Here is a 27,995-nt window from a genome sequence, read left to right on the forward strand (position 1 = left end):
ATGAATAGAAAATAGTGAAAAAAGTTCTACATAAATTACATTAAATTATTTACATATACAAATATAAAAAGAATAAGATGTGGGGAAGAGAGGAAAGTGGGGGAAATACTCTGAAATGGCAATAATTATTATTCCTTTAGAATAAAGTCGAGCTCAAGTGTGCGTGGTGTAGGATGAGGGCGTGGTTTGTGTGGGCGGAGTTTCAGAAAGGGGCGGTCCTTTGCGCAGACAGGCGGAAGAGGAAGAGAGTAAGTCAGCCGTTGGGAGGGGGAACCGGAAGCCGCTGTTGGTGTTTGTCAGTGTATTTGTTTAGCAGTTGTTTATCTGTCGCTGGTTTTTTGAGTTGTCGGTGGATTGCGGCGGAATTCCGGCTCGTCGGTGGTTCGCGGCGGCGTCTGGGAGCTGCTGGCTGTTCGGGTGTGGGTTCGGTGGCCCCTCCTGCTGTGCAGCCGTGAGCTGAACTTCCCGTTGCGGGAGACGGAGCGGGGGGGAAACGGGAAGCAGTGTGCGCAGGACGGGACGGAGCTCAACAGGACGGCGGTGAAAAACGACTCGTTTGTTTGAGTGGCTGGCGGAAAGCGCTAGAATCCGCCATTGCGGTGTGCTGTGTGTGTTTTGTCGGCGGCTCGACGCCAGTGACAGCGCGCCTGACTGCAGCGGAGCGGCTTTAATGGCCCCGGCGCCTCGGTAGAGTCTCTGTTCCTCCCCCCGACGGAGGACCCTCGCTCGGAGTGACTCGGGCGCTGTCCTCACCGGGGGGTTGGGCTCTGTTCTGCTTGTTTTCCCCTCTTTGTTTTTAAGTGAACCCGCTTGTTGGACTCGGAGCCGCGGGCCGGGTCTCTCCAGCAGCAGCAGCAGTGAGGCTGTCCGACTCCGAGCCGCTGAAACATGGCAGGAAACCTGAAGAAAGGCGGCGGCGGACTCATCGGGATGATGAAGGACGCGTTTCAGCCTCACCATCACCTCCATCACTCCCATCACCAGCCCGGAGCTGTGGACAAAAAGACGGTGGAGAAGTGCTGGAAGCTCATGGATAAGGTAAGCGCCTGTTCTCTGCAGCCGGACACAAAGCGAGGCTTGATCGAGACATGGCCCGGTCTGGGCTTGTTAGCTTACTGGCTAATCCGGCTAGCCTGGCCTGTGTGATCCTCTCTCTCTCCCTCTCTCCCTCTCTCTCTCTCTCTCTGTGTGACCGGATGCCGGAGATCAGAGAGTCGGATCAGATCAGCCGCTCATCTCCACACAGAGAACTGTGCTTTATTATTTTATTATTTTTCCTTTCTCTTAGAAATCAAGTCCCCAGTGCTCTCACCCCCCCCTCTCTCTGTCTCACCCCCCCCCCTCTCTGTCTCACCCCCCCCTCTCTCTGTCTCACCCCCCTCTCTCTCTGTCTCACCCCCCTCTCTCTCTGTCTCACCCCCCCTCTCTCTCTGTCTCACCCCCCCTCTCTCTCTCTCACCCCCCCCCTCTCTCTCTGTCTCACCCCCCCCTCTCTCTGTCTCACCCCCCCCTCTCTCTGTCTCACCCCCCCCTCTCTCTGTCTCACCCCCCCCTCTCTCTCTGTCTCACCCCCCCCCTCTCTCTGTCTCACCCCCCCTCTCTCTCTGTCTCACCCCCCCCTCTCTCTCTGTCTCACCCCCCCCTCTCTCTCTGTCTCACCCCCCCCTCTCTCTCTGTCTCACCCCCCCCTCTCTCTCTGTCTCACCCCCCCTCTCTCTCTGTCTCACCCCCCCCCCCTCTCTCTGTCTCACCCCCCCCTCTGTCTCTGTCTCACCCCCCCCTCTGTCTCACCTCTCACCCCTGTCTCTCACTCCTTTCTCTCTCACCTCTCACCCCTTTCTCTCTCTCTCTCTCTCTCTCTCTCTCTCTCTCTCTCTCCCGTCTCACCCCTCTGTCTCACCTCTCACCCCTTTCTCTCTCTCCCCTGTCTCACCCCCACCCCTCTCTCTTTCCCCTTTCTCTCTGTCCTTTCTCCCCTTTCTCTCTCTCCCCTTTTTGTCTCACCCCTTTCTCTCTCACCCCTCTCTCTCGCGCGCTCTCTCTCTCTCTCTCTCTCCCCTCACCTCGCTCTCTCTCCACTCCGACTGCTTTATCTAGGTGGCTGTTAGAGGTCTGTTTCCTTTTGCTCAGGCGGCTCATCTCGTTTTCACCTCATGATTGATTTTAGATGCAAAGCAACAGGAACTGATCACATCCAGCTCACACCTGTCTCTCTCTGTCTCTCTGTCTGTGTCTCTCTCTCTCTGTCTCTTACACTGTTGCTCTCTGATTTGCTTCTTAGTTTAGTGTCCCTGAAAACACCCTTTTTTAAAATATTTTTATATAATTCACTATCACTTACTCAAAGGAAACCTTAAACTCCCCCTCTCTTTTTTTTGATGACTCATCCTGTACTAGTCTTGTGTTCATCCAATTAAATGCTCTCGAGGACATGCCCCGCCTCTAAGGGTGGGTTTTGCTCTCGAGCAGCAGGGTTTTCAGTACGTTTTTGGCAGAATGTCTTCCCGTCGATACAGGTCATTTCGTCCAAAGCCTTTTTCGTACACACTATCGATTTTTATTTTATATTTCAGGTATTTGTTTCAGAAAAAAGGAAGAATTCTCAACCAAATTTGACCGACACTTTTTTGCAGCGTGTAGTTTCACCAAATGCGAGTTGTGAAATCTAACGGCAAGTAAAGATCGCCCCAGACTCGCCTTTTTCAGCAAGCGTGTTCAAAACGATGGGTCCTTACCTACTAATCATGTGAAATACAAGAAATATTTGATAGAAACTGCTTCCTCGTGCATGTCGGAGGCCGCGATTGCAAAATGAAACCGGAAATGATGGAAATCAGCGAGTGTCAATTTTAGGCGCGTTCATATGCATACATACAAACTCTTGCCAGATGTCCTTTTTTCGGGCTCCAGCTATTATGTGGGTGTCGGAACTGCACTCTTGGACGTGTGCACCTGAAGGCGCGCTCCGGACTGCGCACGCATGCTGAGCGGACTCTCGCACACCTGCTTGTTAATGAGGCTGACCTGCACATGATCGAGGCATCAGCGTGCCTGTATAAAGACTGAGAAAATAAATGTGCAATATAATGTGCATTACCTCTCCTGCTAGATTTCCCCCCATACTTTAATTTTTTATATTTGTATATGTTAATACTTAATTTATCTAGAAGTTTTCTCTATTTTCTGTTTATTTGGTAATGATGCTGCTGGAATTTAAATTTCCCTGAGAGAACCCTCCCAAAGTGATCAATAAAGTTTAATCTAATCGCTCTAAAATGCAAGTTCAGCGCAAAGTATTGCGCCACGTCAGCGCGCATTGCCGAGCCTTATTCTCCTGTGCAGATTTCCGATCCTCTTTTCTGTTTAGTTTTTTTTTCTCTTGATCTTGTCGTGCGCACACAAAATAATTGACAGTGCGTACCGTATGAAAAAGGCTTGAGATGAAATGTCCTGATCCCCTTCCTGTACATGAGCCCCCCTTTCTGATCTTTTTTTTTTTTTCGGTTTGGGTTTATTCAGATGAAGGTTTCGATTGTGCAAGATTGTCTGTGTGTTACAGGCACTGTTTGGACGAATCTTTTGCAAGCTCGGAGACCGAATGAGGTTTTTTTTTTTTTTTTTTTTTTTTGGGGTACACAATTAGTCCAGTAATGTCGTATCATTCCATCACACGACCTAATATTTGAATTTATCTGAAGGCTCCCAGTGGATCTAAAATTAAATATTGTCCTGTACAAGATCATCCTCTTGTTGAACTCCTCGTCTGTATTTAGGGAATTCACAAAGCTATTATCAGGTTTGTTTAGATTTGGCGAGGGTGTGGTGTTTCCCAAACACGTTTGACTGTTGTGTAAATCGCTCAAACACACAGTCGCTCTGGCTCACTTTTTCAAAAGGAAGTGCATCAAGTCATGGCCATTTCATGCTGCAGAAAGATATAACAATAATTCATGCCTCAGTCACTGCGATCAAATAAAATAGTCTGGCTCTGGTCAGGTCATGTGACTGGAACATCACATGACCGACACAGTCGGTTATTAAGACAGAGCCACGTCTACCTGTGTGTGTGTGTGTGTGGGGTAATTACACGAGGGACTGCTCAGCTGATCCTGTAATTAGTGTAATATTTTCGGATTGAACCCCACATGCACGCGGCTTACTCTCGTTTCAGGTTATGTTGGATCTTTTTTCCAACACGTGACAAAAGTCAAGTCCGTTTTAGAGAAACAATTATGTGTAAGAATATAAAGCAGAAGTGTTTTAGATCTAATCAATCACATGTAATGGTTTTTTCAATTTTTCCCCCTACGTTTCAGTACATCTCGATGGCTTTTGACGCACGGTGCACAACTGCAGTTCATGGAAAGAATTGTGGTTACGTGCTGACCTTGTGTTTCCGGTGAGATTCTCACCAATACACAAGTCAAGAAAAGTGTTCACGAGCGCAGGCAGAAGACACAGCTCGCTCACATCGAGTGAACAAACCCACCAAAAGGTTCTCGTCCGAGTTTTTTTTTTTTTTTTTCCTCCCCGAGCTCTGCCGGGGACACAGGATGTTCCTTTAACGTGCCGATTCAGCTTTAATCCGCTGTGTTCTTTAGACGAAAAGCAGAACAAACATCACGAGCAGCTCAGAAAAGAGAGAACTTCCTCAATCGCACTTGTATCACACCCAGACGGACTTTAGGTCGCTGCGTTGGTGCAGGAAGAGGTCTGAGAATAAAGCACTTCCGCTGATATAAGAAACGCGCTGCAAGCACTTATTGAATACTTCAGGGTTCTGCGTCGGAGCTGTTCAGATAGGAAAGCACTTTTTGTTGGAAGGTTCTGCGTAGAACCTGTAATCCTCCACGTGAACTTTTTAAATGAACAGCTGATCTTTCATAGGGATCCAAGAACTATTCCAGAATAAAATTGAGTTTTATTTAAAAAAAAAAAAAAAAGTAACAGCATGTTAGTCTGGTTAAACAGTTCCAGTGTTACCCACAGTGCCGTTTGACTCCCTGCTGATCGTGGTGCCAGCAAGAATTTTGGAGCCCTTGTTACCTAAAGAGACCGATGCAGCGGCACTTTAGTCCTTTTGTCCGTCGAGGTCTCTGAGCTCACAGTTAATTTCATGCCGGTTGAGCTGGAACTCGGCTCAATTCTGTTGTCACTTTTTGTCTACTACGACTTTGTTGAAGCAACTCGCGCCGCCATTTTTTTTTTCCTACTCGTGGTATATGAGCTGATAGCCTAGTAGTAGAGTAGCCAATCAGAGCGCACGGTTGTTCATATCCGGTGAATGCGGCTAGAATAATTGTAGTTATACAGCATACAAATGCGTCCGCGCCAGTCATGCGGTGAGAGTTTGGGCTAGACGGTCAAACAAACGTTTGGTTGTGTAGCGTGGGTCATTTAATACACTGTAGCCAAAAGTTTGTGGACACCTTACTCGTATGTCATTGCTCTTATAATAACCTCTAGTCTTTTCGGAAGGCTTGATGCAAGATCTTGGCACGTGGAGACTTGGGTTCATTCAGTCGCAAGAGCGTTACGTGAGGAGGGCGTGCAAACAACATTCCAGTTCTCATCCCAAAAGTGTTGGGTCAGGGTTTCTGTACGGGACATTCGGGCTACATCCACACGGCAACGAGATTTTTTTTTTTTTTTTTAGCGGGTAAAAAAAAATATCGCGTCCACATGGGCAACGGATCAGTAAAATATCAGGTACATATGGCAACGCAATGCTTGCTGAAAACGATGCAATACACATGCCACACCTCTACGTGCGCTGTAAGACGGTCCCATCGGAGACACCAGAACAATAGAAGAAGTAGGACGCATGCGCATAAAGCCCTTCTACCCGGCGTGATGACTTGTTCTAGTCATGTGGTTGTGACGTCATCGTAAACAAATCCATTCTACTCATCCAGACGACTTCGCAACAGTGCCGTTGCCAGATTTTTTTCCACTCTGGAAACCGTTCTCAAAAAATATCGTTTTGGGGCACCCAAAACGCCGGTGCCGTGTGAACGCCAGGCTGAAATGATAATAAATTTTATCGGATTCACCTGAATCCGTTGCCGTGTGGACAGGGCCTCAAGTTCTTCCATAGCAAACTTGGCAAACCGTGTCTTCATGGACCTTTTCTTCGTGCACGGCAGCATTATTGCATTGGAACAGGTTTAGTTCTAACGAAGGGGCATTTTAACAGTTATTTCATGAGGTTGAGTCGTACACATCTCAGAGATTGAGTGGAATAACTGCTTTATTCTTCCCGCATTCACTGGATTTTGAGAAATGGAGCATTTTTATTTTTATTTTTTGCAAATTCCATCAATAAAAACTTGATACAAAATAATTTCTGCTCGGAAATGTGAACAAAGCAGCGAAACGACAGGAGAAATTTGTGAAAAATGAGCTAAGAAAATTCTTGGGGGGGGGGGGGGGGAAGACGCTACCATCAAATACTTAGTCCATTTTTAATTTTTTTGTATTTTTTGAGGGTTTTGTTTTCGAGCAGTTTTTATTTCGTCCTCAGTTGGTTCAGCGACACGCGCCGCCATTTTGTTTTCCTCTCCTTACGGTATATGAGCTGATAGCCTGGTCGTAGACTAGCCAGTCAGAGCGGGCGACTTCTCATATCCAGTGAACGTGGCTGGTATAATTGTACTTGTACAGCGTACAAACGCGTCCGAGCCAACTGTGTGCTTCCGACTCTGTGGCGAGAGTTTGGGTGAGATGGTCAAACAAGTGTTTGGTTGTATGGTGGAGGTCATTGAACGCTGCTGGAAACAAGAGATTGCAACTAGAGACCTGTGAAGTTCGTTTTTATCGTGGGTTTTTCCCTTTAAGGCCTCGAAATGAGTGGATGCTCTGACAGCATGGTCATTAAGGGCTTCGTCAGCCTGTCTATTGATTACACGGTTCTCTCTCGGTCTTGTTTCAGCAGCGACAAAGCCCCATGACTGGAATTTCTGAGAATGAACTGGTTGCGTCATCTGTATTAGAGGAGATCTCGTTGATGGATGGATGGATGGATGGATGGATGGATGGATGGATGGAGAGAGAGGGTGTAAATATAGCTCAGCATCTTGAGCACTTGAATGGGTTATCTGGAAGTCTCAGAGATGGACTGCGCTACGTATAGCGGAGCCAGCCGTCCATCACAGTCAACCACATGGACCTGGAGCTTCTTCAGCTCGAAGCACCGGAGAGTAAAAAGTCGTGTGTTTGTGGTTTTTTTAAAATTTTTTTATGATTATTATTAGCAAAGCATCCAAATGTGCCATATACTGAGATTAGATACTGTTCGGAAATCTGATAGGAAGAAGGGCTAAACAAATTAGTTTGTTTCCTGTTGTTCATATCTCGTTGTTAATGAATGGCTGCTCTTTGATTTTCTCCAGGCTAATCATTAGTTAAGGCACACAGTAGGGTTATTCATTTCCTTCCACTTCTCCTTTTCTTTGCACACACTTGGCAAAGGAAGTGTTTTTACTGGTCTAAACGCTAATTCTGTAACAAATGTGATCTGGTAAGAAACGGTTTTCCGGACATTTTCTCCAAACGAAGGCTTGATTGAGCACGCCGTGCCACAGCCGTCTTATCGTTTCCATTCTGCTTACGCTGCCTTCGTTTAGTCAGTTAAACAACCAACCACCCACCGCAGGCATTTACACACACTTTGAATAAATGCAAGTTGGTCGGGGGGGGGGTGAATGAACAATTTAGTTCACGAAGGTGAAGAAGCATATCTGATTTCCATTATCCACTTTGAAGCTAGAGAGCATTCCGGTCTCGGATGTGCCTCTAAGACTGCTCGGGCTTATCAAGTCCAGAAATTTCAGCCGCATCATCTAATCCTGAAGCTACTTTCTTTCCCCCCCAGAGTAAACATCAAAAGCTGTCACCTGCATCTCGGATTCTAAAAACGGAAGAAAACCGTTTGGAAGCCTGTGCAAAATAGTAAGTGGCTGCTGAGGTACAATGCTCAAATACAGTGTCTTAAAGTATTCATCCCCCTTGGTGTTTGTCCTGTTTTGTCGCATTGCATGCTGGAATTAAAATGGATTTTTGGGTGGCGAGCACCGTTTGATTTACACAACATGCCTACCACTTTAAAGGTGCGCTTTTTTTTGGGGGGGTGACAAGATGAAAAAACAGAAATCTGGAGTGTATATATGTATTTACCCTCCTCAATGTCAATACTTTTGTAGAGTCACCTTTTGCTGCAATTACAATTGGGGTGTGCCTCTATTAGCTTAGCACATCTAGCCACTGGGATTTTTGCCCATTCCTCAAGGCAACACTGTTCCAACACCAAGTTAGATGGGTTGCGTTGGTGTACAGCAATCTTCAAGTTATGCTACAGATTCTCAATTGGATTGAGGTCTGGGCTTTGATTAGGCCATTCCAAGACATTTTAAATGTTTCCCTTTAAACCATTCCAGTGTAGCTTTAGCAGTATGTTTAGGGTCATTGTCCTGCTGGAATGTGAACCTTCATCCCAGTCTCAAACCTCTGGTCGACTCAAGCAGGCTTTCCTCCAGAATTGCCCTGTATTTAGTGCCATCCATCTTTCCTTCAGTCCTGACCAGCTTTCCTGTCCCTGCAGATGAAAAACATCCCCACAGCATGATGCTGCCACCACCATGCTTCATTGTAGGGATGGTGTTCTCAGGGTGTTGGGTTTGCATCACACATGGCATTTCCCATGTTGGCCAAAAAGTTCAATTTTAGTCTCATTTGACCAGAGAATCAGCTTCCATGTGTTTGGGGAGTCTGCCACATGCTGTTGGGCAAACTCCAAATGTCTTTTCTTAAGCAATGGCTTTTTTCTGGCCACTCTTCCATAAAGCCCTGCTCTGTGGAGCGTACGGCTTAAAGTGGTCCTATGGACAGATACTCCCATCTCTGCTGTGGATCTTTGCAGCTCCTTCAGTGTTATCTTTGGTGTCTTTGTTGCATCTCTGATTAATGCCCTCCTTGCCCGGTCTGTGAGTTTTGGTGGGCGGCCTTCTCGTCAGGTTTGTAGTGGTGCCATATTCTTTCCATTTTGCTATAATGGATTTAATGGTGCTCACTGGGATATTCAAAGCTTGGGATATTTTTTATAACCCAACCCTGATCCATACTTCTCCACAACTTTGTCTCTGACCTGTTTGGAGGCTCCTTGGTTCTCATGTTGCTTGCTTAGTAGTGTTGCAGAGTCAGGGTCCTTCCAGAACAGGTTGATTTATACAGACATCATGTGACACTTTGATTGCACGCAGGCGGATCTTAATCAACTAATTATGCGACTTATGAAGTGAATTGTTTGGACCAGCTCTTATTTAGGGGTTTTGTACGAAAGGGGGTGAATACTTATGCACACTCCAGATTTCTGTTTTTTCATCTTATTGTTTGTGTGACAATAAAACAACAATTTTCACCTTTAAAGTGGTCGGCATGTTGTGTCAATCAAATGGTGCTAATGCGTCAAAACAGAACAAACACCAAGGGGGATGAATACTTTTTTTTGCCAGACACTGTAAGTTGTGTTAAGTTAAATCGCTGGTCCGTGTTGGTTTCAGTAGAGACAGATCATACATGGTGGGGCAGTGGGTGCGATTGCTGTCTCACGGTCCTCCAGTTTCCTCCCAGTACATGGACTGGCTGCTTGTGTACTGAGGTGTGTGTGTGTGTGTGTGTGTGTGTGCGCGCATGGTGCTCTGGAGATGAAGGTGTGTTCCTGCCTCAAGCGCAGTGATCCCACGATAACTCCTGGATCCATTCCAGTTCCTGAAGAACATGAGTTTCAATCCCTGAATTGACGTTTGGTCCAAGTTGTGCATCTCTGCATAAGAATCGGACGAATGTCATCATTTCTAATTGCTGCCAGACTGGGTGGCGTCTTTTATTCTGCGCTTGCAGCGTTGGCTGATTTAAATATGAAAACCTGCTGACACAGAAGTAAGCCAAGGTTTGCATGTCATACTTTTTTCCCCTCCCTCTTAAATCTAATATACTTTTTGGGGCAGACCAGCAATTTGTCCACCACTGCATTCTAAGGAAGGATGACGATGTGGCAGTTTATGCCACTACATTATCCCAGATCAGTGTTGATGACCCATCCATGACATAATCGAAGTCTTTAAGAAGATCTTTAATATTTTATTTAATTTAAAAAAAAAAAAAACCTTGTGCAATTTGTTTCATATTCAGTGTTTTCCCCAGAAAAAAATGAAAGCCCTAAATTCTGGCGTGATGATACGCAGACAAGCGCCAACGGCATGAAGGCGAGCACCGAAGGTGCAAAGCAAAACTCGGGGGGGGTCCGGGCACATGGTCCCCTTGGATAATTTTTTTTTAAAATAGATGCTCTCGGGTGCGTTTTCAGGGTTTCTGAGAGGTTTTCGATACATGATTATAGGATAGATTTTACCAGTGTTTCAATGATTTCTGACCTAAATAGTATTAGAAATTTCACCTTAAAGTTCAACATGCGAGTTAAACTGTTTTGTTATAGATTACTGAGGTATACGATAGATTGAAAATCTACGAGGATCCCTTAATTATCTATGCTCAAGTCGTGTTGTAACAATGTGCATGAAAATATGACCAGTGGTTTGGTCCATCTTACGCAATCCAGTGAAGAGAATCGATCATCATGACCTCCTGTTGATCACAAAGGGATCTGAACTGAAGAACTGCCACTTTAAAATAAGTCGCTGTATTACTATAACTGTAATGATTTAGAATGTTTCTGATGCAATTACCATAATTTTTTTCGCGGTGCAGTTTCCATCAAATCCTGCACTCTGATTGGCTGGCGAGCGGGTCTGTACGGACCCTGGTTACGGACCTCTGCCAACTCGCTCGTTCACAACAAGCAGCATAGTAGCGCTTTTTTTTTGGTCAACATTTTTTTTTTTGGATAAGATTTATTAATAAGATTATCAAAAATCTTATACATTTTTGCCAGCATTTCTCAGGAGAATAGCATTAATTTTACATCATGGATAGCGATAACGACAGTGTTCACAGCGAAAGCGAGTTTTACTCCTCTGAGGAAGAAGAAATGAAAGAAAACATTTCAGGAGAAAGCTAAACACCTCTAACTGTTGCTAACGTCGAGCAAAAACATGGCTGAATCCTGAATGTAGTTTTTTCCCTGCCATGGAAGTGCACTTGTATACCGAGGAGGAAGCAATTTGCATTACAGCCGTGAATGAGGATTCAAAATGTTGGCTCGGCTCGGTTTTCCCTTCCGGGCGCTCTTGTTTTCTGTTAGAATTTGGTAAAGAAAAAAAATATATATATTATTTACCAGCTTAAGGTCGGTCCGTATGGTGAAATACCGTGACCTCGGCCTTAAATACTGACCTCGACCCAGAGGGCCTCGCTCAGTACTTTCAAGACCTCGGTCACCGTATTTCACCATACGGAAGAGACACTGAAAAGAAAAGTAAGGCAACTGCATATTATATTAAAGTTTAAATTTTAGCACTTTATTAAATGGACTAGATTAAGATTAAAACATATATTTAAAGGAAAAGAGAACTTAATTCATACATTTAAGTTTGCAGAAAGTTTATGTACTTAAACACATTCATGAAGAGAATTTGTTAAGTGTCAAATGTAGCATGATCTCATTCTCTCTAGCCGCTTTATCCTGTTCTACAGGGTCGCAGGCAAGCTGGAGCCTATCCCAGCTGACTACGGGTGAAAGGCGGGGTACACCCTGGACAAGTCGCCAGGTCATCACAGGGCCGACACATAGACACAGACAACCATTCACACTCACATTCACACCTACGGTCAATTTAGAGTCACCAGTTAACCTAACCTGCATGTCTTTGGACTGTGGGGGAAACCGGAGCACCCGGAGGAAACCCACGCGGACACGGGGAGAACATGCAAACTCCACACAGAAAGGCCCTCGCCGGCCACGGGGCTCAAACCCAGGACCTTCTTGCTGTGAGGCGACAGCGCTAACCACTACACCACCGTGCCGCCATGTAGCATAATTTTGAATGATGAGCGTATTTGGCAGTGTGAGGTCATGGTGAGCTTTTAACAAAAGAATAATCCGGAGCCTTCTTTTGTTAAATGGATCCCAGTGACATCACACTGCCAAAAATGCTTATGATTATTATTTGAAATTATGCGATATTTGACACATTTGGAGAACTTCACTTCGTGAGAGTGTATTAGTACATAATGTTTCTGCAAACCCAAACTAATGGATTAAGTTTTCTGCTCCCTTAAAGCAGATTACTTCTCCTTGGCTTTTGCTTGGCCTGACGTTGGGCAACCCTCTCATAGTCCATCTCGCTGTCATCCATGCTGATGTGGATCAGATTGTCCAGCGAGTGCTTTCTGAGCCAGTCGCTGTGATCAGAATTGACGGCGTTTTCGTTGTCGTGACTGTTGTCTGGTTTTGTACGCCATTACTCACGTGGGTTTGTTGACGTTTAGTCGACCAATCTTTGATCGAAGCCATAATGATAATAGACTAGGTCAAACTTCTGTGATTAAAATCAGTCGGCTTTGTCCGTCTGGTCGGGGACGACATCGGCAGCCGATGAGATCGCTTATAACGAATCGGAAACTTCCAGGATGTCTGATGTTTTCTTTCAGTGTTTTTATTGGACGGTTTGAACACGTGATCTTGACGTCGCCAACAGATTAGTTTGTCTACATCCTACCATGCAGACGTATCACTTTGACAGAATCAACACAAACATTGGAAAAAAAGGCCGCTTGTTTAACACAAATATCAATCCGTATGTAAATGGATCTCTTATTTGCTCTCCGATGTATCTAGTTACTTGTGGGTAGGAAATTTAACGTATCGGTATAAATCTAAGCGTACCGGATTTTAGCTAAAGCGACTAAGTGTATCAGCAGGCAGAGCGAGCGTATCGGGCCCGATCCGCTAAAACGCTTTGGGGAAAACCATGATGTTCGTGGAAGGAGTCTCAAGTGTTGGTGCTTTTGTAACAGTCAGAGGTAAAGCTGGACCTGGACAGCATTTTTTTTCTGACCAGGCTTCAAAATGGAGGACTTTGCAGTTTGTCGTTTCTTTGTATCATGACGAGCTGCCTTTTTTTTTTAATAAACTTGATGTGAGAAGACAGACAGACAGGCTGGTGAGGGGTTTACTATTTATAGCGAAAGTAAGTGATAACAGGAACTGGCTTGTTTTAGCGGTTATAACTCGAAACGGTTGAGGTGTTGGTGCATTGCAGCAGTTTAAAAGGAATCTGGAAGGATGAACTTTTTGGTCAGTAATGGACTTGAGGGTGGGAGCAGCGGCTTTGCTTTGTGTCAGGGTTGCGTCGTTGATCGTTGCAGCGTCCGTTTGATGCTTCATAGCAACCTGGATCAGTTCGGATGTGTTTAAATATTTCTGTACCAGGTGTGTTAGTTGTTCGTGTCGGCACACTGTTTTGCCAGCACTCTTAGTCGGCGTATCGGGTGAAAATTCAGTCCAAATTGCTTTGAAACTGCTTTCGTTGAATTCAGAATTGAATGCAGAACAACACGTTTTAATTCTGTAAAAAGTACCTTTATCCATTCTTGAGATATTACGAATCAGATTGGGGGGAAAAAAAGGCTTAATTTTTAGAAAGCTGCTGTAATATTCTGTCTGAGGATCACATGGTCCAAAATGGACCTCATTAACCAATGAGATCAAATTTTTTTTTTTTTTCCTTCATAACTTTATTTTTCGGGCAGCACGGTGGTGTAGTGGTTAGCGCTGTCGCCTCACAGCAAGAAGGTCCTGGGTTCGAGCCCCGGGGCCGGCGAGGGCCTTTCTGTGCGGAGTTTGCATGTTCTCCCCGTGTCCGCGTGGGTTTCCTCCGGGTGCTCCGGTTTCCCCCACAGTCCAAAGACATGCAGGTTAAGGCCAATTTATGCTGACAACCCAGTCCTCGCAGACAGTGTCTGCGTAGCCCCCCCACCTTCGCAGACGCTCTGCGCGCACCTCCCAAAAATTGTGACCACCGCAGAAGCCTCGCAGACAGCGCCGCAGACAAGAGGGCTCTGATTGGTCCACTCTACATCCGCTGTACACGCACTTCCGCTTCCCTACTTTCCCGGTTTGGTTTGTTTTCACGACCGGCATTTTTAAAAACACGAGCGAAGATGGAGCAGCATGAAGAGCGGTTGATTGAGGAAGTACGTACATCTATACGACTCCAGTTCTAGTCATTATAAAAAAAAAAAATTTCTAGTCATTATAAGTAACCGGAGGATAAACACTCCACTAACCACACCCACCAACTACTCCTAGCGACTTCGCGCCCCCTTGTGTTGTGCCGGTGAATAACATCGCGCACGCCTATTACTCCCCGCTCAACGATAAATTACAACTGTCTGCGAAAAGCTATCTGCGAAAGCCTTGTCGCAAGAGCATGCAGAGGCCTTTAGGTTAACTGGTGACTCTAAATTGACCGTAGGTGTGAATGTGAGTGTGAATGGTTGTCTGTGTCTATGTGTCAGCCCTGTGATGACCTGGCGACTTGTCCAGGGTGTACCCCGCCTTTCGCCCGTAGTCAGCTGGGATAGGCTCCAGCTTGCCTGCGACCCTGTAGAACAGGATAAAGCGGCTACAGATAATGAGAGAGAGAACTTTATTTTTCAAGATATTTACATGGAAATTCTCAGCCACATACATGGCTGTATACCGAATACAAAAGTTGGACAAGTTTTTGGAAAAACTAATTATGTAAATTAGTATTAATTATGCTAATATGGTTTAAAAAAACCCATTAAATCGATACTCTCCAAAGTTTCATCAGATGGCTTTATTCGTGCAGTATAAAGCTGACCGTAACGCTCATTTATACACCACAAAGAAGGAGAAATCCGTGTTAATTATAAAATCTGCATAAATAAGCACTGAATGTCTCACATCTACCGTTCTCTATCAGAATAAACAAGTAATACAAGATTATTTCTAATCCCCTCTTTGTGCTCTGTAGGACTTTGTATTTCTCAAAAGTAGGGCCTACTAGTGTTTATATGAAAGAATAAATAAAATTATTTCCCAGCTGGGAGGTCCGTATGGTGAAATACCGTGACCGAGGTGTTGAAAGTACTGAGCGAGGCCCTCTGGGCCGAGTTCAGTATTCAGGGCCGAGGTCACGGTATTTCACCATACGGACCGACCTTAAGCTGGTAAATAATATATTTATTTTTTCTTTACCAAATTCTAACAGAAAACGAGAGCACCCGAAAGGGAAAACCGAGCCGAGCCGCCATTTTGAATCCTCATTCACGGCTGTAATGCAAATGGCTTCCTCCTCGGTATACAAGTGCACTTCCATGGCAGGAAAAAAAAACTACATTTTGCCGCCTATGTAGTCCCCTATTTATACAAATAGGAGTCATTCAGGATTCAGCCATGTTTTTGCTCGGCGTTAGCAACAGTTAGAGGTTTTTAGCTTTCTCCTGAAACGTTTTCTTTTATTTCTTCTTCCTCAGGGTAGTAAAACTCGCTTTCGCTGTGAACACTGTCGTTATCGCTATCCATGCTGTAAAATTAATGCTATTTTCTTGAGAAATGCAAAAATAAATGTTGACACAAATTGCTACTACGTTTGTTGTGAATGAGCGAGTCGCCAGAGGTCCGTCACTGGGGTCCGTACGATACGGACCCGTTCGCCAGCCAATCAGAGCGCGGGATTTGATGGAAACTGCACCGCAAAAAAAATAAAAATGATTTCGATGAATATTCGCAGCTTTCAAGGCGAATCTCAAAAAAACTGTGAGATCCACATCCAATAAACAATTCCAGGTAACTGAATTGAAATTGGCACTCGCGTTTCTGACTTTGGGTTTTGAAAAATCTCATTCTGGCCACGAAGATCTCAATATTTTTCATCAAAACAACTCTAGTTATATTCTAAAATTGTTATTTATTTACATGAGTCAGTTTGATTTGAAAAAATAAGTAGGTAAAGCTGAGTCTCCTGTGAATCATAACATCAAAACTATCAGATGGAACATTTTGCTGAATCCTTCATCAGAAACGGTGAAGGATTCAACAAAACAGCCCGATTAAAAGTTATCTGATTGCTATTGACGAGTAATCCGGTCGGAAACCGATCAGAAAAGAGAGTGAGAGAGAGAGAGGGACAGAGAGAGAGCCTGAGCGCTTTCCCATGACTCAAAAAGAAAATCACCGGCAGTTTCCTGACGTCCCGCGCAGAGAGTGAACTCTGTTGTACCAACTTCAGCCTGCCGTTACTCCCAAAGCACTGAACAGATCTTAATGAGAGAAAGTTCTTTGGAAAGCAGAGATAAGGTTTTTCATGATAGAAAATATTCAAGAGTTAACAGATTTGGAAACTGCATGCAGACGCTCATCGAAGAATTTTCACAGCACGGCCGGCGAGCGTCTGGTGCGCCTAAGCTGAGGAAACTGAAATGGAGCGGAGCAGGCCAGTGACGCGTTAATGCTTAGATTGGTGTTCTCCGACTCAGAAAATAAGGTCACTCTGTGTGGGAGTATGTGTATGTCTATGTGCATCCATGTATGCACGAGAGAGCGATTGGCGTATCTGCGTCTCAGTGAAGCTGCATGCACGCTAACTGATAATTCAGAGGACGTGTCGTGACAGCGGTGTTATCTCCAACTTGTCAGGACTGTACGAACTTGCTCATGTTTTGGGAGTGCATGAGCCAGAAGGTGAAGTTGAGCGCAACACGGGGTCTGTTGTGTCCTCACGGTGATGTCGTTTATCCCCAAACCCAATCACAGCTGCTGTTGGACTGAGGACGGTGGATTTCTGTGCAGATAAGAGCGACTGGCAGGCCCCACTTCCTCCCTCCCTCCCTCCCTCCGTCCCTCCCTCACCACCATGACTCACCGTCGTGCAGTTCTACAGCTGCTCCCTCTGTGCCATTCAGGCGGCGCTCACTTTCCTGCCCACGGATTGATCACTAGTACTGAAAGTAACCCTGCACAGCTGTTGCGCAAGCAAGAGAGTCAGTTTGAGCAGCAGTTGTTAAAAAGCTGTCGGTTTGAGTGCTTGGTGAAATGAGGACGTTGTGATTGCATGTCGTGTAGTTGCATTTCCGAAAACGTAGCAGAGGTTGGACAAATTGCAGTGACGCATCCGGAGTACCACTTTTGGTCATGTCAGTAAGTAAGTAGGTTGTGTAAGATTCACGTTAAATGGTCATCGGGATTTTTATTTTTTTTTTTAATGTATTTATTTGCTTCAGTCATCCTTTCAGTAAGAAAGGAGAGAAACTGTGCGTCGACTTTCCACACTGATTTGAAAGGTTCATACGTTTCTTGATGATGGAAAGCAACTTCAGGCTTTCGTCTAAACCGGGGAACAGGGGTGCTGCGCCCTCTTACTGAAATGCCAATTGAACCCCAAGTCACACTTAGGCCATGCACTTGTATGCTACTGCACAACATGCAATCTTTCTCAAAACGATCTTTTCTCCATGAAAACATCCCAGCAACACCACGTGACAATGTGTCTGATCATCAAATACGTTATAATTACTCCAGAAATATTCCAATCGTAGTAGATACACCGCCAGACGGTGCAAAAACAATCCGAATTGGTGTTTTCCAGACTGAGGCGCCATGTTGTTTAGTTGTCGTGGCTGCTCTCGCGAGATTTGACATGGGTTACATACAAGGTCAGCTGACTTGTAGAGCGAGATTTCTCGAGACTGAATGACCTTTCACCCACCGGCGTGGGAGCTTTTGACAGAAGTTGTTCGCGAGTTGTTTTTGTTGACGCTTGGGCATTTAAAGATGTCGTCCCGCAACACGAAACGGAAGAAAGCCAAAGACTGTCCGGGGCAGAAGACGATTACTTTTTCAATGTTGACAATTTGTTACAATTTCCCTCTCAGATAGCTTCAGGATTAGGGCTGTGCAATATGGGGAAAAAATGAATATCCCGATACACATTTTCACGATATACAATATCTCGATATAGTGAAATCTCCTCTAAAGGACCCCATGAAATCTAACTTTTACTCTTTACTGTTTTCACTACAATCCCTGCAGATTAAATAACATTCTTGGTTAACTTTACAGGTGGTTTTCAACAACACATTTTACATTTTCATGTTCGTGATTAATCACAATTGAATTGAAACAAGACTATTTTTGTGTTCAACAAAGACGCGGCACAAACTGCAAAAACAATCTTGAAAATTGCAACAAAGGGGCAAAACAATACAGAGCTGCTCAGAGCTCAAACCAATAAAGTGCAGCTCAACACTGAGAGACATTTAGCCTAAATAAAAGTGCTCTTTCATTAAATTACATAGCTGCCAACATTCCGAAGTTGTAAATAGTAATACAAGGTTGGGTACGGAGTCTTGGTGGGGGGTCGGAAGCCCCCTGCCGCCAAAGCTTTCTAGCAAAACTACCCTGAAAAATCAGACTAAAACAAAATAGTTTGACAATTTATTCTACAAACTAAACTATCTTGCATTAATTTGCAAAGTTCTTTTCAACAATGTATGAAAATAGTCAGTGAATCAGGCAAAAACTTCAAACAATGCAATCGGCACATATAACTTTTGACAGAGTACACGTTAGAGAAATAGACCAGAGCTTACTCAGCCAACAGTTGATGTTATTGCACCACAAAAATGTCTCGCCGACATGGAGCACGAAACGCGTAGTGATCACCCTTAAGGCCTCTGCATGCTCTTGCGACAAGGCTTTCGCAGATAGCTTTTCGCAGACAGTTGTAATTTATCGTTGAGCGGGGAGTAATAGGCGTGCGCGATGTTATTCACCGCCACAACACAAGGGGGTGTGAAGTCGCTAGGAGTAGTTGGTGGGTGTGGTTAGTGGAGTGTTTATCCTCTGGTTACTTATAATGACTAGAACTGGAGTCGTATAGATGTACGTACTTCCTCACTTCCTCGATCAACCGCTCTTCGTGCTGCTCCAGCTTCGCTCGTGTTTTTAAAAATGGCGGTCGTGAAAACAAACCAAACCGGGAAAGTAGGGAAGCGGAAGTGCGTGTACAGCGGATGTAGAGTGGACCAATCAGAGCCCTCTTGTCTGCGAGGCTTCTGCGGTGGTCACAATTTTTGGGAGGTGCGCGCAGAACATCTGGGAAGGTGGGGGGGCTACGCAGACACTGTCTGCGACGCTATCTGCGAGGACTGGGTTGTCAGCATAAATTGGCCTTTACTTGACTTAGAAATGAAGGGAAACTCCTCCTGGTATGAGTCCTTGAAGCGCTGGCCCTTCCCCTTAGCCATGCTTTCTTTAGAGATTAGTACTACGCTACATCTTCATAAAAGCTTGAAACGCCATGCTTTTGTTCAGAAACTTCGTGAACAAAGGCCAGACGATAGCGTGCCATGGATGATCTAATAGCATATTGATTGGCTGAGAGAACAAGCAATAGCCAATGAAATTTGGCGTAGTATCTGCTGCTTGGAACGAAGCGGTGTTTTATCAAATACGAATCCCACCGGTAATGGACTTCGAAAATGACCCATGAAAATTGGCAAAATCGTATTTTATTGTAGTAAATTCGTATTTTCGTAATCAAAACGACAAATCATAATAAATACGATTTATTCGTAGTAGTTGGCAGCTATGAAATTATTATTTTAAAAATGGATCTCCAAGCTATTAACCTGACTACTGAGAACCACTGGAACATTCACAATAGAGAGAGAGATTGAGGGAGAGAAGAGAGAGATCTGCAAAACATCATTTTTCTCTTTGCACACTTTTGAACTGAATGTTTTCTGGCTCTGCCTCTCAGATGTGTAGAATTCCGGCTGCTGCCTTTCGTGATGACAGGGTTTTTGCACACTTTACAAACTGGCATTTGCTGTTCCACGTCCTCCTCGCGATACGGGTCAGTCCATGAAATGATGTTACTTTTCATTGGTCCGGGTTTACATAATCATTTCATCTTTAATTTCCATGATTTAAAGAAATATTTAGCAGATCATCCATAAATATTGTTTGAAGAAATAAAATAAATAAAAAAATGAAGTTTTCTTTTGAAATAAAGAAATGTGAAACCTTTTCTTCCCCTGTGACTGGACACGGATGACACGTTTTTTTTGTGACATGGAATATTTGCTGACTTTGAGCTTAAATAAACCTTCATTACTTTCTGGGAATTTCAATAAAATTAGTTTCATGGTACTTGCAATTTAGTTTTGCACTCACATAATAAAGTTAAGAAGGTTCTATAAACTATTTAGCTTCGAATTCATCCACTATAAATAGGTTGTGAACGTAACATTGCGGTGTCCTACCGTGTTACGTTAGAAACCAGGCTTATAAAAAATGATAAAACGAGTTGAAATCATGATTGATGTTTTTAATATAAAGAAGAATGTACTATAAAACGATGTAGGTAGAAAGAAATTTAAACAAACGGCAATAAAAGAAATTATCGATGTTTTTTTTTCTCACATCCTGACTTGGTGTCCACTCACTTCCTGGTTCGTTCACAACCTGCGAGACCTATTTACTCAATCTAGGTCAGCTGAACTGACGCGAGAGAACTTCTCGCGGGATCTCGCACACCACAACACATGCTCGCGTCGCTATCAGATCTATTCATAAAACACTAAAAAAGGATCTGCATTAGTCACAATGCCTCACAGTTTTGTTCTGAAATTGTGTTTTGAGACCTTTTAACCTATATTAACAAACATTTCTGGGACATTTTGAAAAGTTTGTGTCTTCGTTACACGCGCAACTTCGTGGGGTAGGGTGCAAGTTCTTGTTATTTTAAGAAATTAAGCTAGAGAAGTGCAGATATAAGTGTGACTAAGTAAAGTAATGAATTCAGTAATCTCATTTACCCCATATAGGATGAAACTGTTTCCTGTTAATGACTGTTATTGTTCAAATCTTAGATTTTATGAAGTTTGTGAAATACTGGTATTTCATATTTTCAGTGTTTATGATGTTGAACTAATATTTCTAATGAATTCTTATTCAGTGTTAATGTTTAAAGTAAGCAAATAAAAGCAAAAAATTGATTTTATCAATATTTTTCCTTTATTTTTAAAAGCTTGTTCGTGTCCTTGTTACATTAGCAACCGGGTAAATATTTATGGATTTTATCATACATTGTAGAGCAGGAGTTATCTTAACAACTATGTTCTATTTTCTTATATGGTCAATGCTTCATGGAAATAAAAGTTGTTTTCAGTTGTAAATTGTTTTAAGTGACTCCCTCTATGTCACATTTTGGTCACCCCATTTCATGAAATCCAAAAAAATCCAAAAAAATGCCAGATGACTGACCCCTTACTAGTTCTTTTAGGAACCAATTCGTCCGCTTCCATTTTTAATTTGTCACTGAAATTGACAGAGCTTACACGGTAGCCTATGCAACACCAGCGACTGCGCGAACTGAGTCAGCGCTGTAAACCGGAACCAGGAAATCTTCCCGCCGGCAGTGTTGCCAGATACTGCTGACGTTTTCCATCCCAAAATATGTTCAAAACGCACTTAAAACCGCCCAATCTGGCAACACAACCGAAACTAGAAAATCTTCCCGGAAGTTCCTTTCAGCACTAGATGTCGCCCGGGATTGGTTGGCGAGTGCGTGACGTTATTGTTTTCTTTACCCTTAGGCAGCCTGTCACGTTACTGCCTGAGGGACAGTGAGAAAACCACCGGGAAATGTTTTAAACACGAAATGAACGCAAGTCGGAAGATGACCATAAAATACTCGATAGTTACGATATAATAATTTTTATGTATCGCATGCAGAATTTTCGGCGATATATCGAGTATATTCGATATATCGCACAGCCCTACTCAATGTCCCATTGTAGCCTCAATTTTTCAAAGGATTCGCACGGCGGAGGGGGACGGACAACCGGCACCCCCCCCCCCCCCCCCCCCCCCCACTCCCTCGCCATGGTGAGCGCCCTCATACTAAATTTTTCTAGAAAAACCCCTGAACTTGACAGTCATGTGCTGCTTGTTTGTTTGTTTTTTTATTTTCTGAATCCTGTCGCCTACTGCATTACGCATGCAAACTGAGCACGTGCTGTAGCTGTTGCTGAGGATTTTTACGGAGCTTATTAATCACGTTCATGTTCTGTAAAATATCATGAATGGACACAAACCTAACAGTGAGGATGTAAAGATTTACCCAATACCCAAGATTGACCCACAGTGCTGTAGTGGTTAGCGCTGTCGCCTCACAGCAAGAAGGTCCGGGTTCGAGCCCCGGGGCCGGCGAGGGCCTTTCTGTGCGGAGTTTGCATGTTCTCCCCGTGTCCGCGTGGGTTTCCTCCGGGTGCTCCGGTTTCCCCCACAGTCCAAAGACATGCAGGTTAGGTTCACATGGGGTGGTTAAGTGCCCTTGATCAATGCACCGAACCCCCAACTGTTCCCCGAGTGCTCTTAGCATGGCTGCCCATTGCTGTGTGGGTTTTTCTTTTTTCCTCACTGCTTCAGAGAGGTTAAATACAGAGAGGATTTTCACAAGTGTTCATGTGATGAATAAAGTTCTTCTAAAAAAGGGGTTTTGTGGGGTGGGTTCATAAAAGAATGAGAACACTTGGACGACCACTCTCCTCCTCGTTTCTCACTCACTCCACGCCCTTGATATCTTAGACCTTTAAACCCAGAATTTCTCACACACCTGTCTTTGTCTAATTTAATCTGCTTTTATTTTTCTTTCCTCACTTTACTGTCCTTGCTGAGACTCGAACTTGGGACCTTCTGCTTTGAAGTCTACCAGTTTACCACGGAGGATACGGTCGCAACAAAGGAATTAAACATTCCACTCGATTAGTCGACCCTAATCTAATCGTAAATCTCCGAGAATCACCTCCGTGAATCCAGATTCACCCGATTTGTCGAAATCACCTGTAACATATCAAAGTCCTTCCCATGTCATGTGGCGTATAGGGTGGCGCTGATCTCCCTTTCCTTAGCCCTCGGCCTCTCACCTATTCCATAGCTAGGGTTACAGTGGGGTGGCGGGTCCTCTCTGGTAACGGCGAGAGTTTGACTCTCCACTCGCATCTGTATTGCAGCGTGCCTTGCCAGACAGCAGTAGGTACCATTTTTATGACGGTCTTTGGTACGACCCGATCGAGAGGCGGACACGCTAACCACTCGGCCAACCTGTAACATGTACTTTTTCAGTTATTTCACTTTTGAGCTCCGGCTTCTGTAAAGGCCTTAAAGAGAGAACTCTGATTTCTTGTTAAATCTTTTTGTACAGTCAGTCACACAACAACTCTTTCCTATTTTCGATATATATTTTTTTGTGGCATTAGAGCTGTGCTGTTTCCGCCTGTGGTGAAGTCACGTTGAGCCTCGGTCACAACCAGCTGTATGTGCTCCTACGGCCGGTCTACGTGCAAGAAACGCATGTAGGGCGCGTGTGAAATGCACAGAGGGCACGCATGTGACGTGCTGATTTTCGAGCCGTAGACCGGCCGCAGAGGTTCTTTGTCATGCCAAACAAACTCTACGGGCACTTAGGTTTTTTCAGGTTGCAAGACAAACTTACGGCGAACGTGCGTCTTTCTCCATGAACAAAAAAAACGCAGCGATTTGGGGAAACGCCAAAAATCATACGTCCGGTTGTGACCTAGGCTTTACCTACTTATAGTCCAGTACAGTGCAGCACAAAGGCTGTTCTAACTCGAATACAAAAGGCCAATTTACGCTGACAACCCAGTCCTCGCAGATAGCGTCGCAGACAAGAGGGCTCTGATTGGTCCACTCTACATCCGCTGTACACGCACTTCCGCTTCCCTACTTTCCCGGTTTGGTTTGTTTTCACGACCGGCGTTTTTAAAAACACGAGCGAAGATGGAGCAGCACGAAGAGCGGTTGATCGAGGAAGTGAGGAAGTACGGACATCTATACGACTCCAGTTCTAGTCATTATAAGTAACCGGAGGATAAACACTCCACTAACCACACCCACCAACTACTCCTAGCGACTTTGTGCCCCCTTGCGTTGTGGCGGTGAATAACATCGCGCACGCCTATTACTCCCCGCTCAACGATAAATTACAACTGTCTGCGAAAAGCTATCTGCGAAAGCCTTGTCGCAAGAGCATGCAGAGGCCTTAAGACGTTTGTGAATTCGATGTGGTTGTGTCCGTGTCTCAGTGCATTTCCAAATAAATTCAACCGACTTGTTTCTTACTGAAAAGAGACCCCCCCCCCCCCCCCCCCCCCCCTTCGCGGTAAGACAGCAGTATGAATTGTGTAGTTTACGCACAGCAGTTTGGTAAAAGTCTCACAATATGGAATTTTTTTTTTTTTTTTTAGTTGAGTCACGACAGTAACGAGCATGTGTTACATAAATACACGAGTCCTTGGGATTGTTCACCACAAGCAACCAATAATTAGTGATGGTGGGCTTTTAAGTCAGAACTCCAGCACAGCCGGAGAGCAGCAGGCAGAACTTTCCAGAATGTGAGCGAGGGGGGGAAATGAACCCAATCGAGCTGAACTCCAGACTCTGATCTACTCGAGTATAGGAAATAAAAAAGGCTTGAGCTACAGGAATAGTTTTACTAGATTTTTATTTTTTTTTTAAGCAGGTTGGTGTCAGGATATCGAACAAAAAGCTGCAGTTCCTTCAGACTTGATACAAAACTGTTGGCTTTCTTTGCCTCCTCGTCCTCAGAGTATCCGACTGAAGGAAGATTAACTGCGAACTTTAGCTTGAGTGTTTTAATGTTTATTACTTCCTCCAAACAGGAGTCGTAAGACAGTTACTGCTCGGTTGAGTTTAGAAGCAGTGCTTATTCTGGGCTTTGCTGCTCATGTTTGTCTAATGTGTGCTTTATTTCTGCCACTCAGTGGTGTAGATGGCGTTTTCAGATTATCCATCCGAGGTTGTCGTCAGGGCGATATCTCAGAACATCGCTGCACTCAGCAGATGGGCCGATTAGATTGTGGAATTGATCTAGACAGGGTCAAACGGCTCAAATAGTTTTTCTTCAGACGCATGAATGGCTTCCTTCCTGTTTATAGTACAAGCATATTTTAGGCATATTTCTGTCATACGGCTCTGTAACACGAAGGACGAGACTCGTTGGCCGTGGTCGCATCCCCATGGACGCTTTTGGCGCCGAGTTCCGCTCGTTTTCTCGTCTGTCCTGCAGAACGTTCATGTGCTCTGGTCTTTCACGATGCAGAAGGAAATCAAACTCCTCTGAAAGGTCACTTCTGATCCTCAAGTAGCTGATACTTTCCCCCCCATTGTAATGCTGATCTGAGAGAATTCAGCAGAGTTAGCTTCCGTTTCTCTCTTTAGATTCCTTTCAGCACTGTTGATATTTATTTCCCTCTGCTTTCGCTCATTCGTCCCTAAAGCAGCTTTCACGAGTCTTTCATGCAACTTTGTACTCTTATGGCCCTTTTCCACTACCCTTTTTCAGCTCACTTCAGCCCGACACGGCTCGCGTTTCGACTACCTTAGAGCAGCACGACTGAGCTCACTTCAGCCCTGCTTAGCACCCAAAACTTGCACGGTTTTGGAGTGGGGCTGAAGCGAGCCAAACCGAGCCGAGTGAGGCTGGGAGCATGAGCAGACACTCCCCTGTGCACTGATTGGTGAGGAGGAGTGTCCTCACACGCCCACACATGCCCCGCGAGCACGCTGGGATCTGTAAACACTGTATACCCGGAAGGAGAAGAATTACGAATTACGAGAATTTCTGAAGCCTTATGCGCCTCGCCTCATCTATACGCTCTTGCCAGTATCTGTTGGCGTTGTCGGTGACAACAAGCCATAGCACCAAGACCAGCAACACTAACGACTCCATGTCCTCCATGTTTATTGTTTACTATCCGGGTCGTGAGACTACCGCTTAAAAGCTCACTGATGTCACTGTTTGCGCCGCCTAACGACATCACGTGACGTCCACCCACTTTCGCTAACTCCACCCAATGTGTCCACCCACTTCCAGCCAGCACGGTTCAGTGCGGTTGTAGTCGAAATGCAACTCCAACAGCCCCACTCGGCCCGACTCAGCACGGCACGGCTCAGCCCGACTCAGCACCGCACGGCTCAGCCCAACTCAGCCGCGTTGGTAGTGGAAAAGCGGCATTAGTATTCCGAACAGGGTCCCCCCCCCCCCCCCCCCCCCCCCCCCAATTTTTCAGATTTGGTTTTAAATTTTATAACATAATTAATGACTGGAATGTCATTAATTTACTCAGTAAATATTGCTAGCATTAAGTTGCCATGGTATAAGAGGGATGGAACACTGGATTTGTTCTTGGGGGAAATAAATGTTGGGGCGTTGACTAGGGTTGGGCGGTATCCAAATTTTGATACCTTTAAACTGTCTCTGTGTTTTCCCGGGGTATACGGTATTACCGAGAAAAAAATATTTTTGTTTCGGCCTACTGTGTAATGTGCGCCTATACCGGCGGACCTTGTCCAGACCTGCGCCTGTGCCTCAAATGTACTATTTAAAAGCAGCATAGCGAATTATGTGCATTGTGGTATGGATTAAGCAGCAAAGCGAATTTTGTGCATTGATGAATGGATTAAGAGATATTTCAAAGCATCACGCAACTCTTCCTTCATCTTGAAAATAGCATTCAACTGTCGTTTACACGTCTGCGTTGAAACGCCATTTGCAGCACTATTTCACCTACTCCATCAAAAAAAAGTACACGATGAGCAGGATCATACCCTTTCAAGCATGGGAAATAAAAAAAAGAAAAAGAATCAACCAACACCCAAGTCCGTTTAGACTGCGCGATAAACCATATATTCTTCAGCACAAATGAGGCGAACCTAATTCAAATGCGTGATAGCTGCACAAGGCAAAATCATATGGGCCCACGTCATGCCATGGCGGGGAAATTAATAATCAAATGGCCTTACCTTGCTTAAAACGTTGTCTTGATCACATAACTCCTTACAATTATTCCACTTAAATCCATACGGTTTAACACACCCAACAAAGATAGCAAGCGCATTGCTAATTCCCACCAGAAACCTAACAGTTTACGCTACGATGTTTTCTTCCGTTTCTTCAGTAGATGACATTTCAAACGTTTATTACCCACATCCCAAATGTCATACGTTATTATTTTACCTTGTTGTTACTCATGTAACCTACTCAAAACACAACTCATTGGAGAGATCTCGTGGAAGTGGAGTACCCCAGGCTATGGTGTGCCTTAGGGGACATATTAGATTTTTTTCGATTTTGCGCGGTCATTTACATTATTGCTGGCTCTTCCTTTTCGTTTGGTTTGAAACCAAAATACTGCCACACTGCCGATGTTGTGTATTTTTTTTTGCTACTAACTCGTTATCTTGACTTGCCATCTTTCAACCGCGGTCTCAGTCTCTTGCGAAGCTTTCTGTCAGACTCCAAATGTCACGCAGGGTTGCCATGGTAACGACATAAACAACCTGCACGCGATGAGAACTTCTTTAGGAAATTGATAGAATTAGTGAAAATACGATCACACAGTTATTCGGGATGATCTTCAATTTATTATTTTATATTATGACCTCATGTACTCCATATTTATTTAGATATTATATATTTTTTTAAAATGACGGTAATGAGACCGATACCGTTGGTACTTTTGGATACCTTGGGATACCTTCTTACCGTAATACCGCCCAACCCTAGCGTTGACGGGAACTCTGCTTCACCTCAGCTCCTCTTATATCAGCATGGGTCTCCCTTCAAAAATCAAAACCCTCGTTAAAATTGGAAATAAACAGAAGGTTTTAGAATTTTGAAAACAAAGAAAGTAAATGTTGAATATATTCTAACAGCAACCGAGAGCACCTGAAAGGGAGAGCCAAGCCGCCATTTTGAATCCTCATTCACGGCTGTAATGCAAATTGCTTCCTCCTCGGTATACACTTCCATGGCACTTCCATGGCAGGAAAAAAAAAAACTACATTTTGCCGCCTATGTAGTCCCCTATTTATACAAAATTGAGTCATTCAGGATTCAGCCATGTTTTTGCTCGGTGTTAGCAACAGTTAGAGGTTTTTAGCTTTCTCCTGAAATGTTTTC

General features: G+C 44.4%; 1 protein-coding gene across 6 annotated transcripts in view; it reads left to right on the forward strand.

Annotated features, from left to right (window-relative positions):
* Positions 1-239: 239 nt before the first annotated feature.
* The window catches only part of cbl (Cbl proto-oncogene, E3 ubiquitin protein ligase), a 122,685-nt gene continuing 94,929 nt past the window's right edge, over positions 240-27,995 (forward strand). For all 6 annotated transcript variants that reach the window (XR_009656855.1, XR_009656856.1, XM_060943853.1 and 3 more), the window contains exon 1: positions 240-1,038. Coding sequence is in view for 4 of the 6 variants with exons in the window: in XM_060943853.1 (XP_060799836.1) it covers positions 889-1,038 (150 nt within the window). In the remaining 2 variants the exon portion in view is untranslated. The remainder of the gene's footprint in view (positions 1,039-27,995) is intronic.

The sequence above is a fragment of the Neoarius graeffei genome, chromosome 17 (assembly GCF_027579695.1).
Source record: "Neoarius graeffei isolate fNeoGra1 chromosome 17, fNeoGra1.pri, whole genome shotgun sequence".
Taxonomy (NCBI): domain Eukaryota; kingdom Metazoa; phylum Chordata; class Actinopteri; order Siluriformes; family Ariidae; genus Neoarius; species Neoarius graeffei.